The following is a 27,499-nucleotide window of genomic DNA, read 5'->3' as shown; positions in this document are numbered from 1 at the left end:
GTGGGTAAAGAATTGATAAAAACCAATCAATTGAGCACAAGATAAACCATAAAATAGTGGTTTATCAGTTATCACCATGGAAAGGCAAAGGTAGTCGCAGATGCATTGGTTGGAAATCTTTAACAATTGCTTGGGTGAGAATCAAGGAAGAGGAGTTAGTGGATAAGTTTGTGTATCTTAAGCTAGACATTGGTGAGGTGGCCAGAAGATCTTGTCTGAGCCATTTGCAAACTTCAAGCACGTTTAAGATGGAAATTCAGAGGGCTCAGCAAGTTGAGCGGAAGCTTCAGAAATTGTTGCAACCAGTTGGTGATAAAAGGCGTGAGGAATTCACTAAAGATGGTGAAAGATTGTGGAGAGATAAGGGGAGAGTTTGCAATCTGGATGTCGAAAGTTTGAGACAAGACTTGTTGTTGGGGGATCACTACAGTGGATTTTCTGTTCATCACGGAAGCACGAAGATATATTGTAACTTAAAAAAGATGTTCTGGTGGCCTGGGATGAAAGGTGATGTAGCTACAGTGGCATCCTACTGTTTGACATGTCAGAAGACGAAGATAGAGCATCAGAAGCCGTCAGGCATGATACATCCTCTTGAGATTCCTCAGTGGAAGTGGGATATTATGCGGTTTGGGTGATCATGGTTCGCTTAAACAAATTCGCTCATTTTCTGCCTATCCGAGTGAACTACTCTATGAAGGAGTTGGCGAGAGAGAACGTCGACACGGTAGGATGATGGTGAACGAAGTGCCTTGGCAACTTGTTGGATTAGTAACGTTGAAAGTAGGATGCTTCGTGGGGAATATATGTATATATATATCCCATCGTGTGATTCAAATTTTCGAGGGCGAAAATCTTTTTAAGGAGGGGAGGATGTAAGAACCCGCGTTTTCACGTAAAACCGTTTTAATAAAATAATTTTAGTGCCCGGAATAGATTCAAAATTTAGAAGTTTTAATTTGGAAATAAAAATGTGAAATTTGATTTCAATGAATTTTTCTGAGCTGGGAAATGTATTTCTTTCGAAAAGTTTTTGTAAAAAATGCGTACTGACACTTAAGCTGGCAGTACCGGCTCTAGACTGTCCAGTATCACGTATTTTGGAAAATAATATTTTGAAGATTGATTTATTATTTTGAAAGGAGAAAAATAATTTAGAATCGAAGACCGGACACTAATCTTAAAGGTTTTGGCCTAAAGTGGGCCAAACGGACCAAAAACGCTAACAGGTTGGACTGGACCCAAACTGGGCTCAAGACCCAACATATATAAGCTCATTTAATGAGCTTTGAGCTCATTTTCCAGCCCTAAGAGAGAGGAGAGGCACGGTTTTGAGATGAGAGGAGAAGAGAGGAGTCGTTACTTTTCACCTCCACCTTCCGGAAGTCATAACTTTTGATCCGGAGCTTTGATTGACGAGCTGTTTGCAGCCACGCAAAGCTCTCGACAATCTCTTCCTTTCTACCTAAATAAATCTAGTAAGGGCTCGCATCTCACTCTCCAGTTTTGTGCCCTAAGTTTCTGTGCATTTTTGGTTGGGGTTTTGAGCAAGTTTTGTGGTTTTGCTTGTTTAGGTGATATCTAGTAGCGGGTAATTGTTGGATTTTACCCCTAATTTCATTGGATAAGGTAAGGTTCTACTAAACCCTTGTGTTTAGTTGTTTTGTGTATCTTAGGTTTTGATTTTGATGATATATGTGTTGTTAGTGTGAGCCTTGGTGTTTGTTGGTGTTGGTTAAGGCTTTGGAACAAGCTTGGTGGTTTCATTTTGGTGATTGGTGTGTTTGGGAATTGGCCAAGGTATGGTTCCAGTTTCCTTTATGTAATATGTAATATTCATGGACACTTAGGCTAGTTGACCCTAAGATAGGATTGAATGTTGTTGGTGGATGAATAATTATATGTGAATTAATGTAACTGTTGGTTGTGTGGGATTAGTGTGGTTGATGATGATTGTTGGAGATTATTGGTATTGATGAGTATTCATGGTGATTAATTATATTGGTTAATATGGAGGATTATGAAAATTTAAGGTAATGAGTTAATGTAAAATATTGTGGTGGTTTGAAATAAATGATATTGATGATTATGATGTATGAGGATGTATGTTGATAATTGATGATGAATATTGATGTTGTTGGTGTAATTATATATTTTGATATTGGTTGATGTTGTTGAGTGTGTATGTTGAGTGAGGTAATATAAATGTGGATATGATTGATAATGTTGAGGTTAAGTGATGGGGATTTGAAGTGGTTGTTGATGTTTGTTTGTTGGTTAAAGATTATTTATGATGATGTTGGATGTTGATGATTAAGGAATTTGATGGTATTGAGTAGTGTAATTGGGATATTATAGATGGTTGAGTTGGAAAAGGAAGGGTATGGGCTTTTAGGTTGTTTGGTATTGTTGGGTTGTGATTAGTTTGGTTTTAAAATGAGAGTTTTGGTAAAAGTAAGTTTTTAAGGCTTTTGGTAAAAACAGATTTTTGGTGAACTTTAACGGATCATAAATGGAGCCTCAGTTTTCAAAAATTGCTGAAATTTAACTTAAATTAAAGTTCATTGAAAACTCTTCAAATTGATATAAAGTTTGTAAAATTTGGATTTTTGTAGAGGAAGTTATGATCATTCAAAGTTGGTGTTGAAAATATGAAATCTGCAAAGTTGCAGAATTTCAGGATTTCTGATATGTGCGCACGCACAGCCTTGTGCGCACGCACAACCCTGCAAAAATGTTATTCTGTCCGGACGCACAGACCTGTGCGTACGCACAGGCAGGGGAAAGGGCTCTGGTAGCAGCGCTAGCATAGGTTGTGCGCGCGCACATCAATGAAGAATTACGACCTGTGCGAACGCACATCCCTGTGCGCACGTACAAGTCGGGAAGGATCAGTACCTCTGCGTATGCACACCCTGTGCATACGCACACTTTGAAAATCTTCCTGGGCGTGTGCACACACACCCCTGTGCGCATGCACATGCTCTGTTTTTCAAATTTTATTTTATTTTCAACTATTTCACCTTCCTGACAAGGTTGTAGGCTTCTATAACACCATTTTAAGACTCTTGGGCTTATTTTAGAGCATTGAGATATGGGAATGGTCCTAGGGGTTTAATTTAGGTTTTCCTTTGAAAAGTTAGCAAACAGAGGTTTAGGTTTCTTGTGTATTGCGGATGAGTTAGTTGAGAGAGAAGGAAGAGTGGTGCATATGGTGATTGTTAACAATGAATTGGGAAATTGATGAACTAATGAGCTCGGAATGGAAGTGATGAATTGATGATGGTTGTGATGAGTTGAAGACTCAAAAAGGAATGATGATCTTGTTTAATATTGACAGTTTGCCAGGCACTATATCCTTGGGTTAAGCATGATAGTGTGCAGGGCACTATATCCCTAAGAATCAATTATGATTAATGACTTTTTCTGCTACAAGAGTGTGCCAGGCACTATATCCTTGGGTTACGCATGCGAGTGTGTCCAGCACTATATCCGTGGGTGAATAGAGTGTGCCCGGTACTATATCCGTGGGTCAGTGGAGTGTGCCCGACACTATATCTGTGGGCGTGGCAGAAAAGCTACATCCGAAAGGATGTGTTGGGTTGGCATTCATGGACCGACAAGTGATATAACGAGCCAATAGGATAGGCATTCATCATATGCATCTCTTATGTGCTTGTTTGCTTTGATTACTTGAGTTTGCCTAATTGTATAACATGCCTATCTGCTTCTTGAACTACTTGTTGTATATGAATATTATCTGTGTTTTATTTGTTTGCATTAATTATGATTGTTTGGTGCTGAGGAGGTTAGGTAGGCGGTGGCAATGGGATCGCACGGAGGTTAGGTTGGCGAGGGCTGTGGGATACAGCGGTGTGATTAGTATTAGTTAGAAATCCCATAAGTTAGATAACCCTGCTTATAGTTTATGGTTTAAGTTCTCTCTCTCTCTATATATATATATTTATTTATTTATTTATTTATTTATATTTTGTCCTAAGCTTGAATATCCGTATGTGATGTGAAGTTCTAGGATTGCCTTCGGCGTCCCGGAGCCTTAAATCTTACCTCATTGGGCACTGTTACCATACTGAGAACCTCTGATTCTCATTCCATACTTCGTTGTTGTTTTTCAGATGCAGGTCGTAATCTACTTCGGTGAGATTGCGGATATGGTGACAGAGTGGAGTATGGTTCCTCCTTGGTTTATTTATGTTTTCCTTTGTTATAGTTACTCTCACATCTTTTGTATATTTATCTTTATGGCCTTAGAGGCTTATTTGAGAGACTAGTTGTATAAGCTGTTTTTAACTCCAAAACTCTGTATGTCTGTATATACTAGTAGGCTTAAACTCCGCAAGCTGTGACTAGTCCCCTATGATTATTATACTACTACATCTATATATATTCCATTCTTTTGCATCTATATCTTGTATCTTATGCGTTAGCTTCGTGTGAACATTTCGCGCTTTTGTAATCCTGTTTTTTAAGCTTAATCCTTCATCAGGCTTCTAGATTATATTAATTCCTTCTATATATAAATATATATAAGCCTTAGGAATGTCGTAACTTCTAATTAACCTTTGCTTTACGGCTAGAGGTAAAGCTTAGGGTAATTGGGGTGTTACAAAAAATACACCCAGCGTGTCCCTACAGAGATGCCAGGTGACCTCTTCACTATCAAAGGAGCATAACATGAGATATAGAAGTCCAAATGACGCGCTTTTAGTGGCTTTAGATAGTCGACACTCAGAGCTTTCCAACGATATATAATACTTTATGGTGGATGTAAACCTCGGGTAATTAATAAATAATTAACCAATAAATTAATTATTATTTTAAAAAATTTGAAATATTAAATTTGATAATCTAGAAGAGTAAAAATATTTAAAATACGAATTTTGACACCAATTTTAAAGACTTTGTCAAAAAATTAAGCCAAGAGACCGAACCGGTAAAATTGAGCCCATTTTGGGCCCAAGGCCCAACATATATATACAAAGTTTAGCATTCTTCCTGTCCATGAACTTCATTTCACGCTGAAAAAAGGGAGGCAAGCCAAGAAACCCTAAACCCTTTTACCCTCAAATTTCATTTCCTGATAACTTTCAATCCAGAGCTCCGATTGATGAGTCGCTTATGGCCACGCATTCGTCTTATCGAGCTTTTTAATTCTATCTGAACAGAGTGATAAGAAAATTAAAATTCTATGCTCAGTTCTTCCTTCTTTGCATTTTTACAAATTTGGGTTTTAATATTAAGAGATTTTGTGATTATGATGGTTTAGAGATACTCTAGCAGTAGATAATTGTTGGGTTTTACTTCAATCATCAACGGGTAGGGTAAGAAAACTCTAAACCCTTGTGGTTTATCCAATTTTCTGAACCCTAGCATTATTTGTGGTGAATGGTATGGATTAGATTGAAATTGTGTTGAATTGGAGTTGAATCGGTAAATTAGAATGCTTGAAACTTAGCTTTAGGTGGCTGGAATTTATTGGGATTGAATTGGAGTCTTTGAAGCTTGAAGTTCAGTGTTTTGAGCTTTGGAAGAAATCAGCCAAGGTATGATTTTGGTTTCTGGTAGTTAATGTATAATGTTATGCAAAAACTTAGGCTAGTTGACCGTAGGATAAGTTGAATTATGTGAATTGTTCGTGTTTTATGATTAGTGGCAATATATGTTGAGTTTGTTGAGAAATCATGTATGGAAATGTTAAATAATTTAAAAGGGTTGGATGTTGATAGTGAATGACGTAGTTAATGGAAGTGGGTGTCAAAATGGAATTATGTATATGTACGTATATAATGAGTTTGATGTGAATTGTAGTGAAAAGTTAGTGAGTGGCATTGATAAATTATATGTTGAGATGAATGCGGTGTGGTTGGTCTTGAATATAAAGTATGATGTTGAATATAATGGTGAAATGGTTGGAGTTAAGGTAACCATTGTGTATTTGTATATCTACGTGACGAATATGATGTTGAATTGATAGTGAAGTATTGGTATTTTAGGTGAGCATGGTAATGCTTGAGATGGATTTGGTTGGTTTTTGGATTGAAAACTTTGGAAAAATCTGGTGTGTGTGCGTAGCATACGCACAGACCAGAGCGTGTGGGGAGTCTCATGCGTATGCACACGCTAGAAAAGTTGTCTGGTGCGTGCATACGCACAGTATGATGCGTACGCATGATGCCCTATTTTGCACTAAAACCGTGTTTTAATTATTTGACCTTCCCAGCAAGCTTATAAACTTCTATAAACCCTATTTAAGGTTTGATAGCTAGTTTTTAGGCTTCGGGATAAGAGCGAAGATGTTGAGGGTGATGAATTGGTATTAAGGGACAATGGGTTGCATAAAATGAGAGTTGTGAAATGGATGATTATGATAATGAGAAATGATAATGATTGATGATGGCTAAGTATGATGAATATTGTTATGACATTGAGAGATGGTGATGAATGAATTTGATTGAGACATGAAGAGAATGATTATGCAAAAATGGAAGTAAGTCTGAGATGTGCTTTCCCGGATAGTACGCAAGGGTTGTGCCTCGTCCCACTTGTTCCGGGTAAATGCTTGAGATACCTGGACAGTAGCAAGGTTTGTGGTTCGTCCCACTTGCTCTAGTTCAGTAATTGAGACAGCTGGGTAGTATCAGTAGTAGTGGTTATTCCACTTGCTCTAGGTTGAGTCGGTAAACACACGCCTGGGTAGTATACATCAGTAGTGGTTTGTTCAACTTGCTCTGGGATAAGCGGGTAGTATGCAAAGGGTTGTGGCTCAGTCCCACTTGCTCCGCGAGGTGGTGTTCTGTCCTTGGTTTGCTACCAAACATGTCGAGTTTGGTTGTATAACTAACAGATGATATTATTGGCCATAGGGCAGACATGCATCATATGCACTTGCATGTTTTGTTTGAGTATGCTTTGTTTTGGCTTGCCTGGTTTTTAATTTTAATTAACTGCTACTTGTCCTATCTATTGTACTTGCTATCTATATTTTGTGTTTTTCTTGATTGCATTATATGTGTTTGCATCTGAAAGACCTCTTATATGGTGGAGGCATGATGAGGGATGTTCAACCCAGTATTTAGGAGATGTGAAAGAAACGGAAAGTGAATAGTTAGATTAGAACTAGAATCCCTTAGATAGGTTACCAAGATTTCTGGTTTAGAAACAAATTTTAAGTTTGATTCTGATTGTCGAAGTTTTAGGAATGCCTCTGACTTTTCCAGGACCTTATATATTATCTATGTGGGCACCTTGACTATACTGAGAATCCCCGGTTCTCATACTATACATATTCTGTTGTTTTTTAAGATGCAGCTCGAGAGGCACCACATTGAACGTCTGGAGATTCCCTGCGCAAGCGAAGATTTCACTTTGGGCTGTGATATTTTGTGATTAGGCTATGTATATATGTAGTTATATTCTCCACCATGTATATTTTATGTTTTGTCCCTCCTAGAGGTTGACTTGGAGAAATAGGTTTTGTAGCTTGCATTTTGGTATACTCTTTGGGGTTGTATATATGTATATGTATACTCTGGTCGGCCTTTGCTTTGTAGGTCGATCTTGGAGCTTGTTATTTGCATCTTTGGAACTCTGATCTTATATATATATATATATATATTATCCTTTCCGTTCGATCTTATCCACCTTTCTGCGTTGATTTGATCGAGAGTGATCCGCCTTTCTGTTGTGTTTCATTTAAAATTTTCTTTTAAGGCTCCTAGTTAAACTTCTTTTCAAATATATCTATGTACATATTTTACTTTTAGAGGTCATAATACCTCGCCATATCTACTTTACGACTTAAGTGTAAGGCTTTGTGTGGTAGGGTGTTACAATGGACATTCTGTTTGGCCCACAGACGACGAGCACCTTTTGATGCCCAAATTTTGAAAATGCCCAAATTTGGAAAATGCCCAAAAGTGGCGCCCTAGACACTACAATTATGCACACCTCCCAGGGACTACAAAAAAATGGCGCCTCCCACTTCACTTTTGTGGCATCTCCCACGCTGAACCATGCAAAGAGGAATTAGTAAAGAAGAATGGTGACTCCCACTTGTGGCGTCTCACACACCACAAAAGAGCACTCCTAGGGACTCAAATTTGAGTATAGAAATGGCGCTCCCATGCCTTCTTTGTGATGTGCTTCCCCTCCAAAGACTCCATTGACTTCATGGTGATCCAAGGCAAGAAGGATGGCGTCTCCTAATTCATTTTTGGCATCTTTAATGCTACCCTTGAAGCATACTTCTAAGGCCACACTTTGAGTTTCCTTTTTAATCATTAATAAAGCATATTGCATGACATAAGGGGTGCTGAATTTGAAAATTCATTGGCCACAACAAATGCTCATCAAGCCCAACTAATCAAGCCAACAATTCACAAGGCTCATGACTCAAAAGAAGAAAGGATGATCATTAGTTAGAAAGTGAATTTAAATGTAATTTGAATTTTATTTGAATTTGTAATTTAGGATAGGTTATAAATAGAGGTTGAGAGAGCCTCACAAAACACTTTTGGAGGAGCGGTCTTCAAATTCTCTTCCTCTCTTCTTGAATTCCATTTTCTCTCCTCTTCTCATTCACTTTCATACTCATTTTGTAATTTTCTAAACTATGAGTAGCTAATTCTCTCTTCATTCGGCAAGAGAGATTTGTTGCAATTCAATGGATTAATGTGTTTGATTCTTCACCTTCAATTCTTCTTTCATTGTTTTTTTAGAAAGAGTTTTTGTTCTTCATCATAGCTCTAAATCTATCGGAAGATAACTTAGATCCAATTTGAGTTTTATGATCGCTTGGAAAAGTGGATCCATGAAATCAAGCTTAAAAAATCTTTCTCTCAATTCTCATTATTGTGAATTTAGATTTGATATGTGACATTAAATCAATCCTATTTAGATCTTGAAGAATTGTGTGGTGATAATTCAGAGAAAATGCTTCATCTCTTATCAGGAGAAATTGATCAAAGAATTGGCAATTGATCAAGTCAAGAGAAATTGAATTATCAAGGAATTGGAATTCAATTACTTATGATTTTCCAAGAGATCATTGATTGCATGATTGGAGTGGAGATGAGAGCTCTTGATCTTAAGGATTCAACATCTCCCTAACCCAATTCTTCCCATTATTATATTCTTCTCTTGTTCATTTCCATTGATTAATTCTTGCACTTTATATTTTAATTATTTTTATTTTTGTAATTTAATATCTAGTCAGTTACATTTTTGTAATTTAATTTCTAGTCATTTACATTTCCTTCATTTACATTCTTGTCATTTTATTGCTTTCATTTACTTCCTTGTCAAGTCATTTAACTTTCAATTTACTTTTCTTGATTAATCGTCATCCAAATATGAATTATCTAACTAGAATAATCAATTAATCCTCATAGAAACAATAGCCCATTCACCGTGGTATTACTTGATGCGATCCAGTACACTTGTCGGTAATTTTATGGATATTGGTTTGTAAAGTCCATATTAGTTAGTTCACCCATGAGGCTCATATCAAATTCACTTGTCATTAAGCTTGTAAATTCTGCACAAAGAGATTCATCAGTGGATCCAAAAATTATATCATCAACATATACGTGGACTAAAATAAAATTATCATTTGAATTCTTTATAAATAGAGTAGTGTCCGTTGTACCCCTTTGAAAATTATTTTTAAGTAAAAAAGAACTAAGTCCCTCATACTAAGCTCTAGGAGCTTGTCTCAATCCATAAAGAGCCTTAGCTAGTTTGAAAACATGATTAGGAAATATTTTATTTTCAAAATCAGGAGGTTGTTCAACATAGACCTCTCTATCTATAATTCCATTTAAAAAAGCATATTTTATGTCCATTTGACACAATTTGAATCCATGATGTGTGGCATAGGCAAGTAGCAATCTAATAGCCTCCATTCTGGCCACTAGAGCAAACGATTCATCAAAATTGATTTCTTCTTCTTGGTCAAATTCCTGAGCCACAAGCCGAGCTTTGTTTAACTATTGTTCTATTTTCTCCCACTTATTTCTGAAATTCGATATAGTTCCAGTCATTTTCTTTCCAATTGGTCTAGGCATTGGCATCCATATTTGATTGTTCTCAAATTGTTGGAGCTCTTCTTCCATGCTTTCACCCAAAATGGATCATTAAGAGCCTCTTTGATATTGTTAGGCTCAACAGTTGAGGTAAAAGTCAAGTTGCTTGAATTCTAATTTTTTAATGTTGATCCTGTAATTTTTCTCATTGATGGATCTCCATTCCCTATGTTTAATTTGAGTGCTGGTTATTTCAGAATTAGTGGCTTCAGTATTTCTTTTTGTTGTAGGGGTTTCAACAGGCGCAGCAAGAGATAAAATGAAATTGTCTCCTGCAGAATGCTCCTGAGCAGCTTCTGGAATAGAGACGTATTCTGGAATGGTAGTGACTTGTATAGCTTCAATACTTGGAATATCTTCACAATCATCTTTAGGAATACTAGAAGAAACATTATTATAAGAAAAAGTAGCATGTATAGTTTCTTCAACAGTTTTAGCGGTTTTGATATAAATCCTATAAGCTTTGCTAAAAGTGGACCAACAAAGATTCCTTCATATAATTTTTGAATCAAATTTTTTCGAATATTCTTTGATGTTTAAAATAAAAATATTTTATTTCAAAAACATGAAAATAGTACAAAGTAGGAAGAGTTCCTTTCCATAGCTCATACGGCGTCTTTTTTGTAACTCCCTAATTACCTTAAGCCTTACCTCACATCGTAAAGCAAATGTTAATCAAAGGTTACGACAAGTCTAAAGCTCATACGTATTTATATATAGAAAGAAATAATAATTCTAGAAGTCCGATGAAGGATTAAGCTCAAAAGCAGAACTTGAAAAGCGCAAAACGTTCTCACGAAGCTACACTAATCGAGGCACAAGATATACGTAAAAATATCAAGATATATATAGATATATAAGGGTATACTAGTCATAAGAATCTAGCCACAGCTCGTGGAGTTTAAGTTGGCTAGTTATATACAGACATACAGAATTTAGAAAGTAAAACAGCTTATACAGAATTTTTCTAAAAATAAACCTCTAAGGAAAAATAAATACAAAAGGTGAGAGAAGCTAAACATAAAAAACCAAAAGACTTCAAAACATAGAGAAGATCCTCCGCTTTGTCACCATCAAATCAACTCACCGAGGTGGGTTGCGACCTGCATCTGAAAACAACAGAGTATGGAATGAGAACCAGAGGTTCTTAGTATGGTAACAGTGCCCAGTGATGTAAGATATAAGAGTCCTGGACGCTAGAGGTAATCCTAGAGCTTCATATCCATCATGAGATTCAAGCTTAAACCAAAAGTAAACTTTAAATCAGTAACTTTAAAGCCACAATGAAAAAGGGTAAACTAACTTAGTGGATTTCTAATCTAACTTATTCTCTGCTGTCCCACAGCCTTCGTCTGCCTAACCGCCATGTGATCCCATTGATAAACCCCAATTTTGTGGTTTATCTTGTGCTTAATTTAGGAGATTTTTATCAACTTATCTCACATTTATTCAATGAAATAGCATGATTTTGTAATTCTCCCTAAATATGTGCTTAAGTGTGAAAACATGCTTTTTAGGCCTTAAAATAGCTAAATTTAATTCACTTTAATTCCATTCGATGCCTTGATATGTTTGTTGAGTGATTTCAGATTCATAAGGCAAGCATTGGATGGAAGAGGTGAAGAGAAAATCGTGCAAACTGGAGAATTCATGAAGAAATGAGCATTTGGAGAATTGAAGGCCATGCGCACGCGTCATCCACGTGTACGCGTGAGAAGGACATTTGCAAAGCCACGTGCACGCGTTACCTACGTGTACACGTGAGGACGAAATTTGCCAACGATGCGCACGCGTGACGTTGGTCACGTGACCTCATTAAAGTGAATTCACTGGGGGCGATTTCTGAGCTTTCTAGGCCCAGATCCAACTCATTTCTGAGGCTATTTCATGTGGAATTCAAGATGGGTCAAGGGGGGAGAAATTAGTTAGCATAGGAAGCATGCCTTAGGTTAGGTTTAGAGAGAGAAACTCTCTCTTCTCTCTAGAAAGTAGGGTTCTTAGTTTAATTTTCTTCCAGATTTAGGTTTTAATTTCTTGTTTCTATCTTGTTTTCTTTACAATTTCTTGTTCTCTTGTCTTGATTTTCTTATTTTTTTCTTGTTGATTTCTCATTTTAGTTACTTTTATATTTATGCACTCTTGTTAATTTTCTTTCTCCTTAATGCAATTTTGAGGTATTTCATGTTTAATGTGCTTTCCTTAGTTTTTATTGTTAATTTCTTGCATTGGGTAGTTGTAGATTTTACATTTCTTGTAATTTACCATGCTTTTCCTTTTATGCCTTTCAAGTGTTTGATAAAATGCTTGGTTGGATGCTAGAGTAGTTTTTGAGCATTCTTGGCTTGGAAAGAGAAATTAGGCAATTTTGAGTCATCAATACCCAACTCATGTTGGTGATCTAGAGTTGTTAGTTAATATTGTTTCCATTGACTCTGATCTCTTGCTAATTCAATTAGTAAGTTGATTAGGACTTTTGGACTGAGATTAACTAGTCTTATTTAACTTTCTCTCATGTGAAGATAACATTATACCTTCTTCCAATGTTGGAGATATCTAAATAGGATTAGCTCTTGATAATTATTGTAATATAATTAATGACTAGGATAGAAAACCTTGATTCTCAATCCTTGCCATGAATGCATCTCTTTATTAATTGCTTTCTTTACTTGTTTGATTTACATTTCTTGCCATTTAATTTCTTGTCCCCTTATTTGCAAAACCCCTTTGATACCATAACCAATAATATGCATACCTCACTGTAATTCCTTTGAGAGACGACACCCGAGATCTAATACTCTCGGTATTTTTATTGGTTTGCACTCGTGACAAACAAATTAAACTTTGATTGAGTGTTATTTGTCAGTTTGGAACTATACTTGCAACGAGGTTATTTCTCTTTTACTGAGAAGAAATTCTAAACCGACGGTTTTGCTTACATCATGTTTTTGGTGCCGTTGCCGGGAAATTGCAATGTGTGCTTGTTATTGGTTATTGTACATATGTTAATATTGTGAATAGTTTGCCCTTTGTTGGTTTGCTTGTTTGAGTTAGTAGTTAGATTTCATCTCTTTGTTTCTTGTTGCTTTTTGCTTTTGTTTTTCTACTATGAATTCTCATCCTTTTGACTATGAGTTTGGTTCTAACTATGTTGTAGGGAATGGAAGCTACAATGACAACATGCATCAAAGATGGAGTAATCAAAGGTGTGAGGAGTCTCAAACATTTGATCAACCTTCATGGCAACAACCTCCACCAATGTATTATGATCAAGAGCCATACCATGATGCATACCAATCTAATGTGTATGGTGACCCTCATTGTGGTTGTCAACCACAATCACCATATGCCAATGAACCACCTCCTCCACATAATTTTGAACCACCTTATTCACAATCCCCGTACCACCAAACACCTCCATATGACTCTAATTCTTATCCACCATATTAATTACCTTATGAGCCATATGAACCATACATAGAACCACAACAATTCCAACACAATTACTCCCAAGAACTACCACGATATACACCATCTCCATACCCTTACCAAGATGAACCACTTTCCAATTTTGAACCCTTTCTCCTAAACAATGAACCCTCTCTTCCACCACCTCCTCTAATGGATGAATCTCTCCAAACTTTCTTGCAAGAACAATGAAGAGATATTAGCTCTTATATCCAAAGGCAAGAAGAGAAGCAAAAGGAGCTGAAGAAGCTAGAAGTCATGGTTGCTACCATGGCGGAAGCCATTAATGACATGGCCTCCCACCTAAGCTCATGCATCCCACGTACTCCTATTGACAAATGTGGAGGATCAACCAAGGATCATAGTGAGGGAGTGAACTTGGAGCTTCAAGGTAAAGAAGAGGAGTTAAAGCAAGAATCAGAATAATTAGGGGAAGCCATATTTGTTAAAGAGGAAGAAGTGGTTGAAGAGTTAGGAGATGTTGAAAGCCCATGGGAATGTATAATTATAGAGCTCTCTTCCAAGAAGCTTGATATTGATGTTGAGGGGGGTATACAACCTCCAAACCCTATCATGGTTGAAGACTTTGATGAGGTTGATCAAGAGATAGAGTCAATTATTGATGAGTTTCTATCTACAATTGAATCCTTCCCCATTGGACATGACATTGAGATCATAGAAGAATGTGTACAACCTCTCATAGCCTTGGTAAGCAATGAAGAAGAGATTGAATTAGAAGAAAGCTACCAAGAGGAAGAGGTTAGAATTGAAGAAGAGGTGGAAGTTGTCAAGGAAGAACACAAGGGAATGGAGCTTGCAAGACCATTGGAGACACCTCTCCCCAATCCATCACCATCCTTCTTTTCATTTAAGTAGGTAAATCTCCTATCTCTAAGCTTTATTATCCCACTTGAATATGGTTTGTTCGAGACGGATGGTCTAGAGCTCTTTGTGGCTTTAAGAGCAAAAGGGAGGCGGTTAGTGGTTGGAAACATCACTCTAGGTTCATGATGGTTGCATCCTCAAAGTTTGATTGCAAGGTTTGGTGTAGAGCTAGATTGCTTGGGTCTAGAGGGATGTTTGGGTGCTTAAATGAGAATTCCAAGGCTAAACCACCCGGAGGAAATCACCGTGACCCACTTGAAGACGGGCGTCAAAATAAGGTTTGGGTTTCCGGATTACAATATGAGGATCAACTTTGAGAGTTCCAAGCTTGTGAAGAACTCCATCAAGACTTGGTAAAATTAATTGAGAATCTTGGGGCACAATGGAAGACCAAGCATTGGTGGAAGTTTATGGATAAATTCAAGCACAAGCCACCTTGATGAAAGCTCCCCATAAGTCCAACTTAAAGACAATAAACAAAAGTGTTAGGTGGGAGACACCCCACCATGGTAACATCTTTTCACTTTTTCCTTTTTGTATATATTGGTAAAATTTGTTTAATTTCAAGTTTTGCTTGGGTTGTTTGGTTTAATTAGTAGTATAGTATGTTAAATAAGGTTTTATGGTGTTTTGGTAGCTGTTTGGAGGTTTGGAATGCTTGGTTTGGAGCAAGAAATTGGAAAATTTTGAAAAACGGAGCACCCAGCCACGCGTACGCATCACCCATGCGTACGCGCGACCCCCAAGTTTCCAACACTCACACGTACGCTTCGCCACGCATACGCGTGACCACCAAATTTTCCATGCCCTGTACAAAAACCAAAGAGTTGCGCGTGTAGTGTGCTGAAATTGTGCCTCTAGCACAATTCTGGTCAACGCGTAGGCGTACGCATCGCATGCCACTTCTGCCATTCACGCGTACGTGTGACATAAAGCGTATGCGTGACACCCATGCCTGTTTCACCCACCTTCTTTTCTTCTCTTCTTTCTATTTCTTTCCTTCTTCTCTTCTCTCCTCTTTTCTTCCCACCCTTCAACCATCATCCAACACTACCATTCACCATCTACCATTATTTTCTTTAGTTTGTTAGTTGTTAGTTAGTTATTTAGTTAGTTTAATTTCTGTTTAATTTTCTATTTTTCATGATAAGTGTTGGATTATTGATTTGATTTGCTGTTTCTTGATGCTGAAATTATTCATTGTTGGATTTCTTTATTGAGGCTATAACTGTTGCTTGGTTTGAGTTCTTAATGCTTAATTTTGTGCATACCAAGTACTTGTACACTACCTTCAAAGTATTTTAAATCTTTTGAATTGCATGTTTTGGCCACCATGTAATTTGAATTCATTATTTATGATGAGGCAATTTGTGTATTAACAATGCATTTTTTGTTAGGTGATGATTGTTTATGATTGATCCTTATTCACATCACCTATTTCATGCATTGAGATTTTTAAATTGTGGAATTGGATCGAAAGCTTACCTAGTCACATATTTTTTAGCTTTGTAAAGCTTTGTGGACCATGCTTGCTATGTGATTGATTTTCACTTCTATCTTCTTTTTCCTAAGTTCCATAGCATCCATGTGTTCCACCTATATGTCACCTAGCTGTTGCAAACATACTTTAATATGTGTCATTGTTTGATGTGTGAGCTCTATACTTCATTTGGTTTACTAAGTTAACTTGCACATCAATCAATGTCCGTTCATTATCCAATTCACAATTGCTTGATTATTTGCTTGAGTGCTTTCATGCTTCTTTATGTCTTGTTTGTTTATCTTAACTTACAAGTTTACTTTAAAGTATTTCAAGCACACTAGAATGAGTGAAGTGCACATTCTTTTGTGTAATTGTGACATAGCTCTTTATGCTAGTGTGTGTGTTCTAAACCGCATGCAACTTAGAACTCACACACTATTCTTTCTTAATGTCACACTAATTCACTCACTCAATTCTAGTAGTTCTTACCTCATTCCAATAATTTACGCTTCCTTGCTTTGGCATTTTCTCATCTTACTGTGCTATTTTCTATTTTTCATGGATGAGTCATCATAAGCAAAAATGAAAGTGGGAGAAAGAACACGCAATAGCCGGTTGATCCACCAGCTGAAGATGGCAACCCGTGTAGTCGCTGCACCTCTTGCTCATCTTTGAATGCACCGAGGACGGTACAAACTTTTAAGTGTGGGGAGGTCGTCTGACTGAATTGGTGCTTTTGGGTGACAATTTCTAATCCAACACTTTTGCATTTCATTTTTTGGGTCATTTAGAATTTTTAGTTGCACTTCCTTAGTTTGCATATATACATCATAAGCTTAGTCAAAGTAATAAAATTTTCAAGAAATTTATCTATAGGCACCCCAATATATTTGAAAAAAAAATTTAGAACTTGCTTGAATTATATATATATTGTGGAACATGTTTCGAGCTAAGGACACATAAGCATGTGAGTTTTGATCCTTGATTGTGTAGTTACATCATATAACTACTTACTTCCATTCTTGTGTGTATTATTCTCTTTCTATGATTGTAATCTTTGATTTGTTTGATTCTTTATGTCCATTATTTGGTGTATGAATGCATTTATATGATTGAGGCCATCGTTTCAATTAGCTCACTTACCCAAATAGCTTTACCTTTTATCTTCCATTGTTAGCCAACTTTGAGTCTATGCTAAACCTATTTGTTCTTAATTTTAACACATTACAAGCCTTAAAGCAAAAAACAATAAATATCTCTTGTTTGGATCTTTAATTAGCTTAGGCTAGCACTACATGAAAACTTGGTAATTACGGTGGTTTTTTAGGGTTATTACGGCGGTTTGAACCGCCATTATTACCTTGAATGGCGCTCAAGAAAAACCGCCATAATTTGAAGTGCCATTTGGTTATTACGGCAGTTTTCAAAAAATCGCCACAATTAACTGGTTAAAACGGCAGTTTTTGAGTTGGGTTAAAACGGCGGTTCAAACCGCCGTTATTTCCAGATAAAATGGCATTTTTTTGTTATAACGGCGGTTCAAACCACCATTATTTCCAGGGTAAAAAGGAGTTTTTTGTTGGTTAAAACGACGTTTATGAACCGCCATTTTTACCTTGGCATTTTTTGTTGGTTAAAATGGCGTTTGAAATCGCCGTTTTTACCGGATTAAAACGGCATTTTTAGTTGGTTAAAATGGCATTTTGAACCGCCGTTTTTACCCTGATAGTGGCATTTTTATTGGTTAAAACAGCGTTTGAAACCGTCGTTTTTACCATGTTAAAATGGCATTTCATATTGTTTAAAATGACAATTACAAGCCGTCATTTTTACCGGATAAAAGTGACATTTTTTATAGTTTAGAAAGGTAGTTTTAACCGTCATTTTTACCGCGTTAAACAAATAATTTTTTTCATTGGCAGAATACAGCTAAAAACCATATTTTAACGGTTAATAAGTGCAAATATGGTTAATATGGTTTAAAAAGAGGCAAGCCTAAATAATTAGGCGATGAATAAATTATTGCATGCGGTTTGGGGGTTACTTTGCAAGTTTGTTTCTTTATTCATCCATCTTGAAAGTAGGAAAATACCAAGTTAGAAACTTCTGGAATACAAATAAAATGCAGATTGAACTTATATTGATAATAGCATTAACTAAACACAGCAAAACAAGCTTCTTCTTTTGGTTTCTTGAAGTATGCTATGCAGCTTGATTCCGGTTTGGTGTGAAGGGTTTGCTTTTGCCAATCTCTTTGCTGCAAAAAGAAAAGGAAAGAAACACACACATTCGATCACTCATTCAGGTTTATTTGGCGGTAGAGTTAGAGATTAACACCACCTACCTATTTCATATAAGAGCTCGTTCACATTTTGTGCAGTTTTTGCTGAAGTTTCAAGGAAAAACAATCCATTTTCTTTTGCATATTCTTCACCCTCCTGCATATACATGAAACAAACATCACCGTTTCACCACCCAAAACCTAATTCTTTCATTAAATTTGCACTGTAATGTAAGCATATATATAAAAAAGAAATACCTCATTTGTAACCTTTCTCTCCGCTCCCAAATCAGCCTTGTTAGCCACCAAAAACATTATCAAACTCAGATTTGCTGATCATGGTTTATTAGATAAATTGAGTTAGAATCCTAGTTACTCGCTACTCATTTATGAGATATAGACAAACTTACCATGTCGTTGCACTTGTTGAACACACTTCTTTGCTCGCGCAAAATATTCCTGATTACACAATGCATCACTTACAAATTAATCATCACGTTTGTTTTTATTTTTCGTGCACTGCTTCTCATGTATGGACCTTACTTTTTTTCCCCCCTAAAAACAATGTGGATGTTTTTGCTTCGTCTAATTTCCATGAACCTCAACTTTTAAATGTGAAGACTAATTTTCTACAAAATGTTCTATTTTTATTCTAACATATAAAAACACTTATAAATTATATAGATATGAAACAACTGTGAAGTTTACTTATATAGATATGAATTCAAGAGGTTCATTTAAGGATCATTTGCGTAAGAAACAATGAAATGATATAAGCGAATATTGAAACAAGTGATTAGTGATGAGATGATTAATAGAGTTTGTAGTTAGTACCATGCTTGTAATGTCATAGACAACAATGGCAGCAGCAGCACCACGATAGTACATAGGGGCCAAACTATGGTAACGTTCCTGCCCTACTGTGTCCCATATATCAAATTTGACAGTAGCTTCGTTCAAAGACAAAACCTGAGTGAAGAACGCTGCCCCCAATTGTTGATTCCTGCACCCTTCCACATAGAATAAGGTTAATCCATTCCCAACACTAATAGCCATATAATATATTAAGAAAATGCAATAACTAAGAGTAACCTGGTACTCAGAAAATTGGCCTTTCCCAAATCTAAGAACCAAACTTGTCTTCCCTGCTCCCATGTCCCCAAGAAGTACCTGCCAGATCATTAATCATTATTCATCGCCTGATTATTTAGGCTTGCCTCTTTTTCTAATGATATTGATAAAAGTATATAAAATTGTAATATAATTATTTATGAACTAAGCTTATTTACCTCTTTTTTTTCCAGGTAGTTTTTACCATCATTAATTTGCCTAATGATATTATCAAAATATCTGGACTTGTGTATATATCTAATTTTTCCATCTGCTTAAAATAAAAAGTACAAATAGTAGTAGTTATTCACTCTGATAGTTGAACGATTGACAAATTTAGATTCTTCATCTGCTCCTATTTATAATCTTTCTATGGCTATATATTCTATTATTCTATCAATACATTTGGGAATTGGTAAGCAAGTACCTTGATGAGTTACAATTTCAATGCTACAGTCAAAGCCTCCATGGTTTCGATTACAAGAGCAGAAGCTGAGTCAAGAAAATAAATAAGTAGAATGGTAAATTCCTTAGTAAGTTGGAGAACAAATGCATAAGATACAATATCAGTCATTACATGGAATTTCTTGATGAGCTCACCATCATCAATTCTCTTCACCACCAAATAATCCTACAAACTAACCCTTATCCACTAACAAAATGGTGTTATAGATATAAAAATAATCTTATCCCTTCACCTAACAGTTAAAGTGTCTATATGACTGCAATTCAGAGGTTAAGTATTCCTATTCCATTTCCTTATGAAAGTCGAATTATCCATTCCTCAAGCCAAACAAAGTCAATTTTGAGGAGCATGTAGGAAACTTGATTTAAAACCAATGATGTGCCTTAACAACTTAAGCTTTTAGGAGCGAAACCCCTCGGCATTTGGAATTTGATATCAACATAAGCATCTATGACTATGATCAAAGATATTGCTATAAAGTAAAATGGAGCTACAAAAATACCTAATTATTTTTCAATGTCATAGGGATATTTTTCTGCATTGGAAAACGCAACCTATATCAAGACCATTTATCCCTGAAAAAAAGGAACAAAAAAGTGAATTATTAAAAATTATTAAAAATAAGTATACAAGTTTAGAGTAGAGAGAAATTAAGATGGAATTTGCATTTTAGAACTATGGTTTTAAGAAAAAGTGTAACAAATTTGTTGCCTACCTGAGATTACTGAATTCGTCATTGATAAGGAATCTGGCAGTGGAGGACTTCCATCTCTAAAGCATATGATCGGAAACATACTTTGTGGAGCTGTTTCAATTCTTGAGACATCCTGAAATAGTGTGCATACGAACAAATGAACGAGGCAAGCCCACCGATCACACAGTAAGATGATATCTTAGAGAGCTACGATAATCAGAAAGCTATTTCATTTTAACTTTAACCAATACAATATGAGGCATCATAAGACAAGACATCAAAATAGAATAAGATGAAATGAATTCAATTAACAATCATCATTCCTACCAACAAAGAAGTATGAAGTGAATATACTTACAAGGTCTACATTTGAGTTCAATGCTATAGACAGCACAGAGAACCATGGCGGCAAGTCAACTGCAGTATGTATCACGTACCAATTAAATCACCAAATTAGAAGGATTGAAGAAAAAATAAAGGTTGCTCCTCACTCTCTAAACTCTCAAGAAATACGATCTAAAACGTACATTTCAATGCTCCACAAATTAAAGATCAAATGAGAAATACTGGTTTGTCCAAATCAAATAATATTGTATCCTACTTTTCAGAATTAACATTGGTCATCAGTTAAAGCTAAACTGATAAAATACTTTCATGAGTAAAGGCTAAACTCCATAATATGTAAGGGCAGAATTTAGTTGAAGCATTTCTTCGAGCAGGTTGTGTGCTAGTAAAATAAAAATGAATTTTAAAGCAAACAAAATTTAAAGCTTTCAACAAAACAATCCACCACATAGTAAGATATAAAGCATGAGCTTTCATATTAAGAATCAATGAAAAATTGAAAATTACAAGCAACATTAGAAGTACCAAATTATATCAAATCAAATGAAATAAAAGAGAAAGGACATAATCATTATCAGAAGTGAACTGTTGAATAGCAAAACAGAATATTTATAATGTAAGAATGGAAACAAATCAATAATCATGGATTCACTTTTTCTTTTCTTTTTTTTGGAAGAATTAAAGCAAATTTGAGATGCATAGACAAGAATACTCACAGTTAGTGTTTCCATAAATGAACCAAAGAATAACAAATTAAGATGAAAATTGATGCTTCACTCACCAGGGCTTTCTCCCATAAATTTTCTGCCAACTTCATGAACAAATAGAACAAATTATCAAGAATTTAAAGAATGTACTTTACAATTTGCATCTGAAAAGAATTCGATTGTTAACCTACTTCAGAAAACAAAAATACTACTCAGAAGGAATTATCCGCCTAATTTTATATTGAACAGATCTTCTATAATCACAAAATTTAATAATATTTTCAAAATGTTTTTAAGCTACTAAGACATTCCGGTTAGATTTTTGAGTGAATTTTTTTATCTACTTTGACTAAACTAAACCACTCTATATAATTGTGATGATCCTATACCTTCAGTAATACTAATATTATATATCTAAGCAATTATACAGAGAGGTTAATCTGACATTAGAAAATTTTATCAAAATCCTAGAAATCAAGGAAATTAGATTTTTAATTTGACAGTAAGCAAAAGCAAACAATAATTGATATTAAATTAGGAATTTAAAAACCCTAAATTTAAAAAAAAAAGTGAAAAGAAGAAAGGAAGACCTAATGTGGCACTGGCGAATCAGGACCTTGGCATGGTGGATTGACTTGGCCATGCCGGCCTTGAAGAGGAAGTTCTCGACGGTGAGAGCAAGGACGTAATCACAAAAGTGAAGAGAAGGTGGAACCAAATTGTAGAAGCTCGCTAAAGGCAGCAACAATATTGTTGCAGCAGCGAGGTGATAAACGAAGCAGCAAGGGAGATGAGAGGCGATGGCTAACCTTTAGATCGAAGCCAGAACAAGATCGTAGAAGCTCATTGAAGGCAGTGGTGAGGAGATGAACGATGGCGGTGAACAGCGAGGAGATTCTAGTCGGAGAACGCCACTGAGGAGTTCTTGTTGGAGAAAGTTGTCGCTAGAGCAGATCGTGCGCGGAGTAGATCCCAGTGGTAACGTCGTTACCTTACATAGACACAGTGCGTTAGTTTCGCAATTAAGGTTGGAATCAGATAGAGTGCGTGGGTTTTTTTAAATCATGGACCCAGATAATGGCGGTTTTAAACCGCCAAAATCATGAAAAACCGCTATTTTATGCGAGCTAATTACGACAACAACATAATACGCCATAATATCTGAATATTATGGCGGATCCATAAAAACGCCATATTATTAATGCCATTTTAAACCCTTTTTTGTAGTGTAGTGAGAGTGTTTATCATTTAATTGTGGGAGAGTTAAGAACATTGGGTAGGGATAAAAGTGTATTTTTGTATTTTTGTTGGAAATTTTGGGAATTGGGTACATATTCATGCACTAAATGTTTAAACCATATGCATTGGTATTTTTTTATAAGTCATTAAAAAGAAAAAGACAAAAATGTAGAAAAATAAAAAGAATATATATATATATAGAAAAAGAAAAGAAAGAAAAAGAAAAGCAATAAAAAGGGGACAAAATGCCACAAAGTGAAGTTCAATAATAATCAATGCATATGGGTTGTGATCAAAAGAGAATGCATGTGTGTGAAAAAGTGAAGAATGGGTAGTTAGGTTTGCTTTAAATAGTATAGGTTGTCATAGATTAGGTGGAAAGTTTAAGTTAATCAAAGATTCAAATTCTAGTCCACTTAACCAAATACAATCTTACCTTGACCCTAGCCCCATTACAACCTATGGATAAGTCCTCATGATATTTATATGCATGCATGGAATAATTGTTGATTGTTAGATGAAAAACAAATCTTGAAAAGCATGATTAGAGGAGAATTGAGTGAATCAACCCTATACACTTGAGTGACTAGAGCGGACATACATCCGGTGAGGGTTCAATCGCTCAATTACATGTTTTCACCTATGATTATCTCTTTTCTTGCAAGTTTGTAAATTCTTTTCAATAACTCAAATCAATTGTGGATTTGACATGGTTGTTAATACCTTTAGCCCTTATGTTTATATATGTATTCTTGGAAATTGATTTATTTTGACTAAGTAGTGGCATTCATTTAGATTGATTGCATGTAGATAGGTTGCATATAGATAGTTTACTTACATTAAATAAATGTTGATACCCTTTGTCTCTTTCTTGAGTTTAGCATGAGGACATGCTTGGTTTAAGTGTGGGGAGGTTTGATAAACCCCAATTTTGTAGTTTAGCTTGTGCTTAATTTAGGGGATTTTATTAACTTATCTCACATTTATTCAATGATCCCTAAATTTGTGCTTAAGTATGAAAACATGCTTTTTAGGCCTTAAAATAGCTAAATTTAATTCACTTTAATTCCATTCGATGCCTTGATATGTTTGTTGAGTGATTTCAAATTCATAAGGCAAGCATTGGATGGAAGAGGTGAAGAGAAAAGCATGCAAACTGGAGAATTCATGAAGAAATGAGCATTTGGAGAATTGAAGGCCACGCGCACGCATCATCCACGCGTACGCGTGAGAAGGACATTTGCAAAGCCATGCGCACGTGTCACCCACGCGTACGCGTGAGGAGGAAATTTGCCAGCGACGCGCACGCTGATGCGTGAGCATCTTTCCTATCTTTTCCTAGTGAATTCGCATCTAAATTGTTGAGTTTAATAAATAATTAATTATCTTTTAGCCAATATGGATGCTACTTTGAGTCTTTTGCAATTTTGTTTATTTTAGGTAGCATTCGGCTGGATTTAATGGAGTTTCTGTAGCACAAGAATTAAAGAAGATGGCAGCGAGGAGCGACGCGTGCGCGTACTTGACGCGTACGCGTGATTTAGAACTTTCTATGGCGACGCGTGCGCGTGACTGACACAAAGTAAAGAAGCTATTAACTGATGCAAAGTACTACATTTGGGACGAACCATATCTTTTTAAAAGGTGTTCAGATGGTATCATCCGGAGATGTGTCCCAGATGAAGAAAAATAGCAGATTCTTTGGCACTGTCATGGTTCTGAGTATGGAGGCCACTTTGGTGGTGAAAGGACAGCTACAAAGGTCCTTCAGAGTGGGTTTTACTGGCCGACTCTCTTTAGAGACTCAAGAGAATTTGTGAAGCACTGTGACAGATGTGAAAAAGCCACGAATCTCCCTGCCAACCATGAAATGCCACAGTAGGGGATTCTTGAAGTTGAGTTGTTTGATGTTTAGGGTATTGATTTCATGGGACATTTCCCACCTTCACATTCAAACAACTATATTCTAGTGGCAGTTGATTATGTGTCCAAGTGAGTGGAAGCTGTAGCTCTACCCACCAATGATGCCAAGGTGGTGATGAGCTTTCTTCAGAGATATATCTTTAGCCGGTTTGGTGTCCCAAGGATACTCATTAATGATGGTGGAAGCCACTTCTGCAACAGACAGCTAGACTCTCTTCTGCAGAGATATGGAGTCTGTCATAAAGTGGCAACCCCTATCACCCTCAGACAAGTGGACAGGTTGAAGTTTCCAACTGGGAACTCAAGCGGATTCTAGAGAAGATCGTCAGTATTTCAAGAAAGGACTGGTCTAGGAAGCTTGATGATGCTCTCTGGGCATACTGGATAGCTTACAAGACCCCCATTGGCATGTCCCCTTATCAGCTGGTCTATGGCAAAGCCTGTCACTTGCCAGTTGAGTTGGAGCATAAAGCTTACTGGGCAATCAGGTATCTAAATCTTGATTCAGAAGCTGCGGGAATCAAGCGAATGCTTCAGTTGAATGAGCTTGATGAATTCAGATATTCAGCCTATGAGAATGCCAAGCTCTATAAGGAGAGAATCAAGTTACTGCATGACAAGAAGATTGCCATCAGAATCTTTGAGCTAGGACAGAGAGTGCTTCTATATAATTTAAGGCTCAAATTCTTTTCCGGAAAGCTGAAGTCCCGGTGGTCAGGACCGTTTGTGGTTACCAGAGCTTCACCATATGGTCATGTGGAAATACAGAAAGAGAATTCTGACAGGAAATTTATAGTGAATGGCCAGAGGCTGAAGCACTATCTTAGAGGCAAGATTGATCGCCAGAGGTCCACTCATCTGCTGAACTAGCAGAACTGACCGTCAAGCTAGTAATGTTAAAGAAGCGCTTGTCGAGAGGTAACCCGATAAATTCGTATCCTTAGCAATTTTTCGTAGTAGTAGTTTTCTTCCTTATTTGATTTTTACTAAGTTTTTACTATTTTTCAGATCATGCAGCTATCTTAGAACAAGAGCCAGACAAAAAAAAAAAAGAGAGAGAGCACCCAACGCGCAAGAGTCGCTGACGCGTACGCGTCATATGCATCTGCGTGAAAAATAAAAGTGAACAGAGAGTTGCGCCGGAGTGGCGCAGGAATGATGCCTTTTGCACAAACAAGCCCACGCGTACGCGTACCCCAGGCGTGCGCGTCATTCGTGATTTTGGCACTCCACGCGTACGCGTCATCGACGCATATGCGTGACCTTAAAATCGACGTAAATAAGTGTTTGGGCAGAGAGTTGTGCTGCTTGGGGCTGGAAGTGTGCTAGAAGCACAAAACTTGTTCACGCGTACGTGTCCCTGACACGTGCGCGTCATTGACGCGTGCGCGTCATTGACACAAAGGGCCATCCACGCGTGTGCGTGCATGACGCGCATGCGTCGTATGAAATTATTGGTTCCCAAGCCACGCGAATAGAGAGTTATGCGTGCGCGCGGCTGGCTTTGCGCGAATCGCACAAAACCAAGGGCACGCGGACGCGTGCCTGACGCTCATGCGTCATTATGAAATTTTCGCGCCCCATGTGTACGCGTGCCGTACGCGTACGCGTCGCTTGCGCCGCACAATTACACAAGTTCGCCGCCCAGTTTTAATTTTCTTTCTCTCTCTCCCAATCCTAATTCTCTCTTGTTCTTTTATCCTTTTATTCTTCTTTCATCTTACTATTTGTTTTTGTTTTCTGTTCTTCTTTGCTTGAGGACAAGCAAACCTTTAACTTTGGTGTTGACGCTTCGCTTATGGATTTTCTGTTTTTTTTTTAATGGCACCAAAAGGGAGGCGAATCATCTTCACGAAGGAGCACAACCTGAAGAATAAAATGACCGCTAGGATAACTAAGGTGGTTGAGTTCCTTTCTTTCTATATTCCTTCCCGCTTTTACTATATTATGTTCCAGTTTTCTGCTATTTTGCTTTATTTATTGTATGATCCTTTATTAGTTAGAATCCTAGGTCTAGTTTAGTTTTCTCTTAATTGCTTTAATTTTGAAAAGATGTCTCATGTATTACTCACTAAGCTTGAATTCAAATAAAAAATACAGAAGTGATGTATTGCATGAGAAAGTGAGTTTATATTGAAGAATAGTCTTATTTACTTAGATATGGTGGTATTTTCTGTAATTCTAAATGCATGATATGAACAGTGCATATTTAAATTTGAATCAAAGAATGTTGATGTATAAGGAACAGAAATTTAGAGAATGATTATGATTTCCCTGAAATTAATGAAAGTTTAATCCTTGAAGCAAAAGAAACAGCAAAAAAAAAATAAGAGCAAGGTCCAAGGCTCTGAGAATCAATGACTAGGGAGGTCAGATATGATTAAAAGCTGAAAGAGTTGTTCCCCTAGTCACATGCTTGTGGTGTTCTTGTGTCAAGTAATCCTTGAGACAAAACATTTAGAGTCGAGATCAATTGCAGAGTACGCCAAAGGCTTTGAGCACCACTGTCTGGGAATAACTGAAAAAAAATAAAGCTTGAGGTGTTTCTGTGTCAAGTAAAGCTTGAGACAAAACATTTAAAGTCACGGCTAGGCTCAAAGTGCAAAGCACCAGAAGAAATTTGCTGTGTTCAAGGATTAAATTGAGTTACAAAAGATCAGAGAATTCATAATATTATCTGGATTCTAATTCCAAATGAAAGTAACATCCTTCTGATTCAAAGGAGAGTGAGATGCCAAAACTATTCAGGATTGCAGTTGTAAACCCCACTATAAGAAGAGACATGAGTTTAATCGAAC

General features: G+C 36.6%; 1 protein-coding gene and 1 pseudogene across 1 annotated transcript; one reads left to right on the top strand and one right to left on the bottom strand.

Moving 5' to 3' along the window:
* The first annotated feature begins 248 nt into the window (after window positions 1-248).
* On the top strand, window positions 249-638 carry LOC112770177 (uncharacterized). The gene has a single exon (XM_025814584.1). It carries the CDS (start codon window positions 249-251, stop codon window positions 636-638), a length of 390 nt encoding a protein of 129 aa, XP_025670369.1.
* Window positions 639-18,092: 17,454 nt separating this feature from the next.
* Window positions 18,093-19,499, bottom strand: LOC112772098 (ras-related protein Rab5-like; annotated as a pseudogene).
* Window positions 19,500-27,499: the final 8,000 nt, after the last annotated feature.

The sequence above is a fragment of the Arachis hypogaea genome, chromosome 18 (genome assembly GCF_003086295.3).
Source record: "Arachis hypogaea cultivar Tifrunner chromosome 18, arahy.Tifrunner.gnm2.J5K5, whole genome shotgun sequence".
NCBI classification, from domain to species: Eukaryota; Viridiplantae; Streptophyta; class Magnoliopsida; order Fabales; family Fabaceae; genus Arachis; species Arachis hypogaea.
The sequence above is the reverse complement of the archived record's forward strand: the minus strand, read 5'-3'. Positions and strand labels throughout refer to the sequence as shown.

What these genes read in the sequence shown, in the direction of transcription:
- LOC112770177 (XM_025814584.1), top strand. Translation starts at nt 249, where the DNA reads ATGGAAATTCAGAGGGCTCAGCAAGTTGAGCGGAAGCTTCAGAAATTG.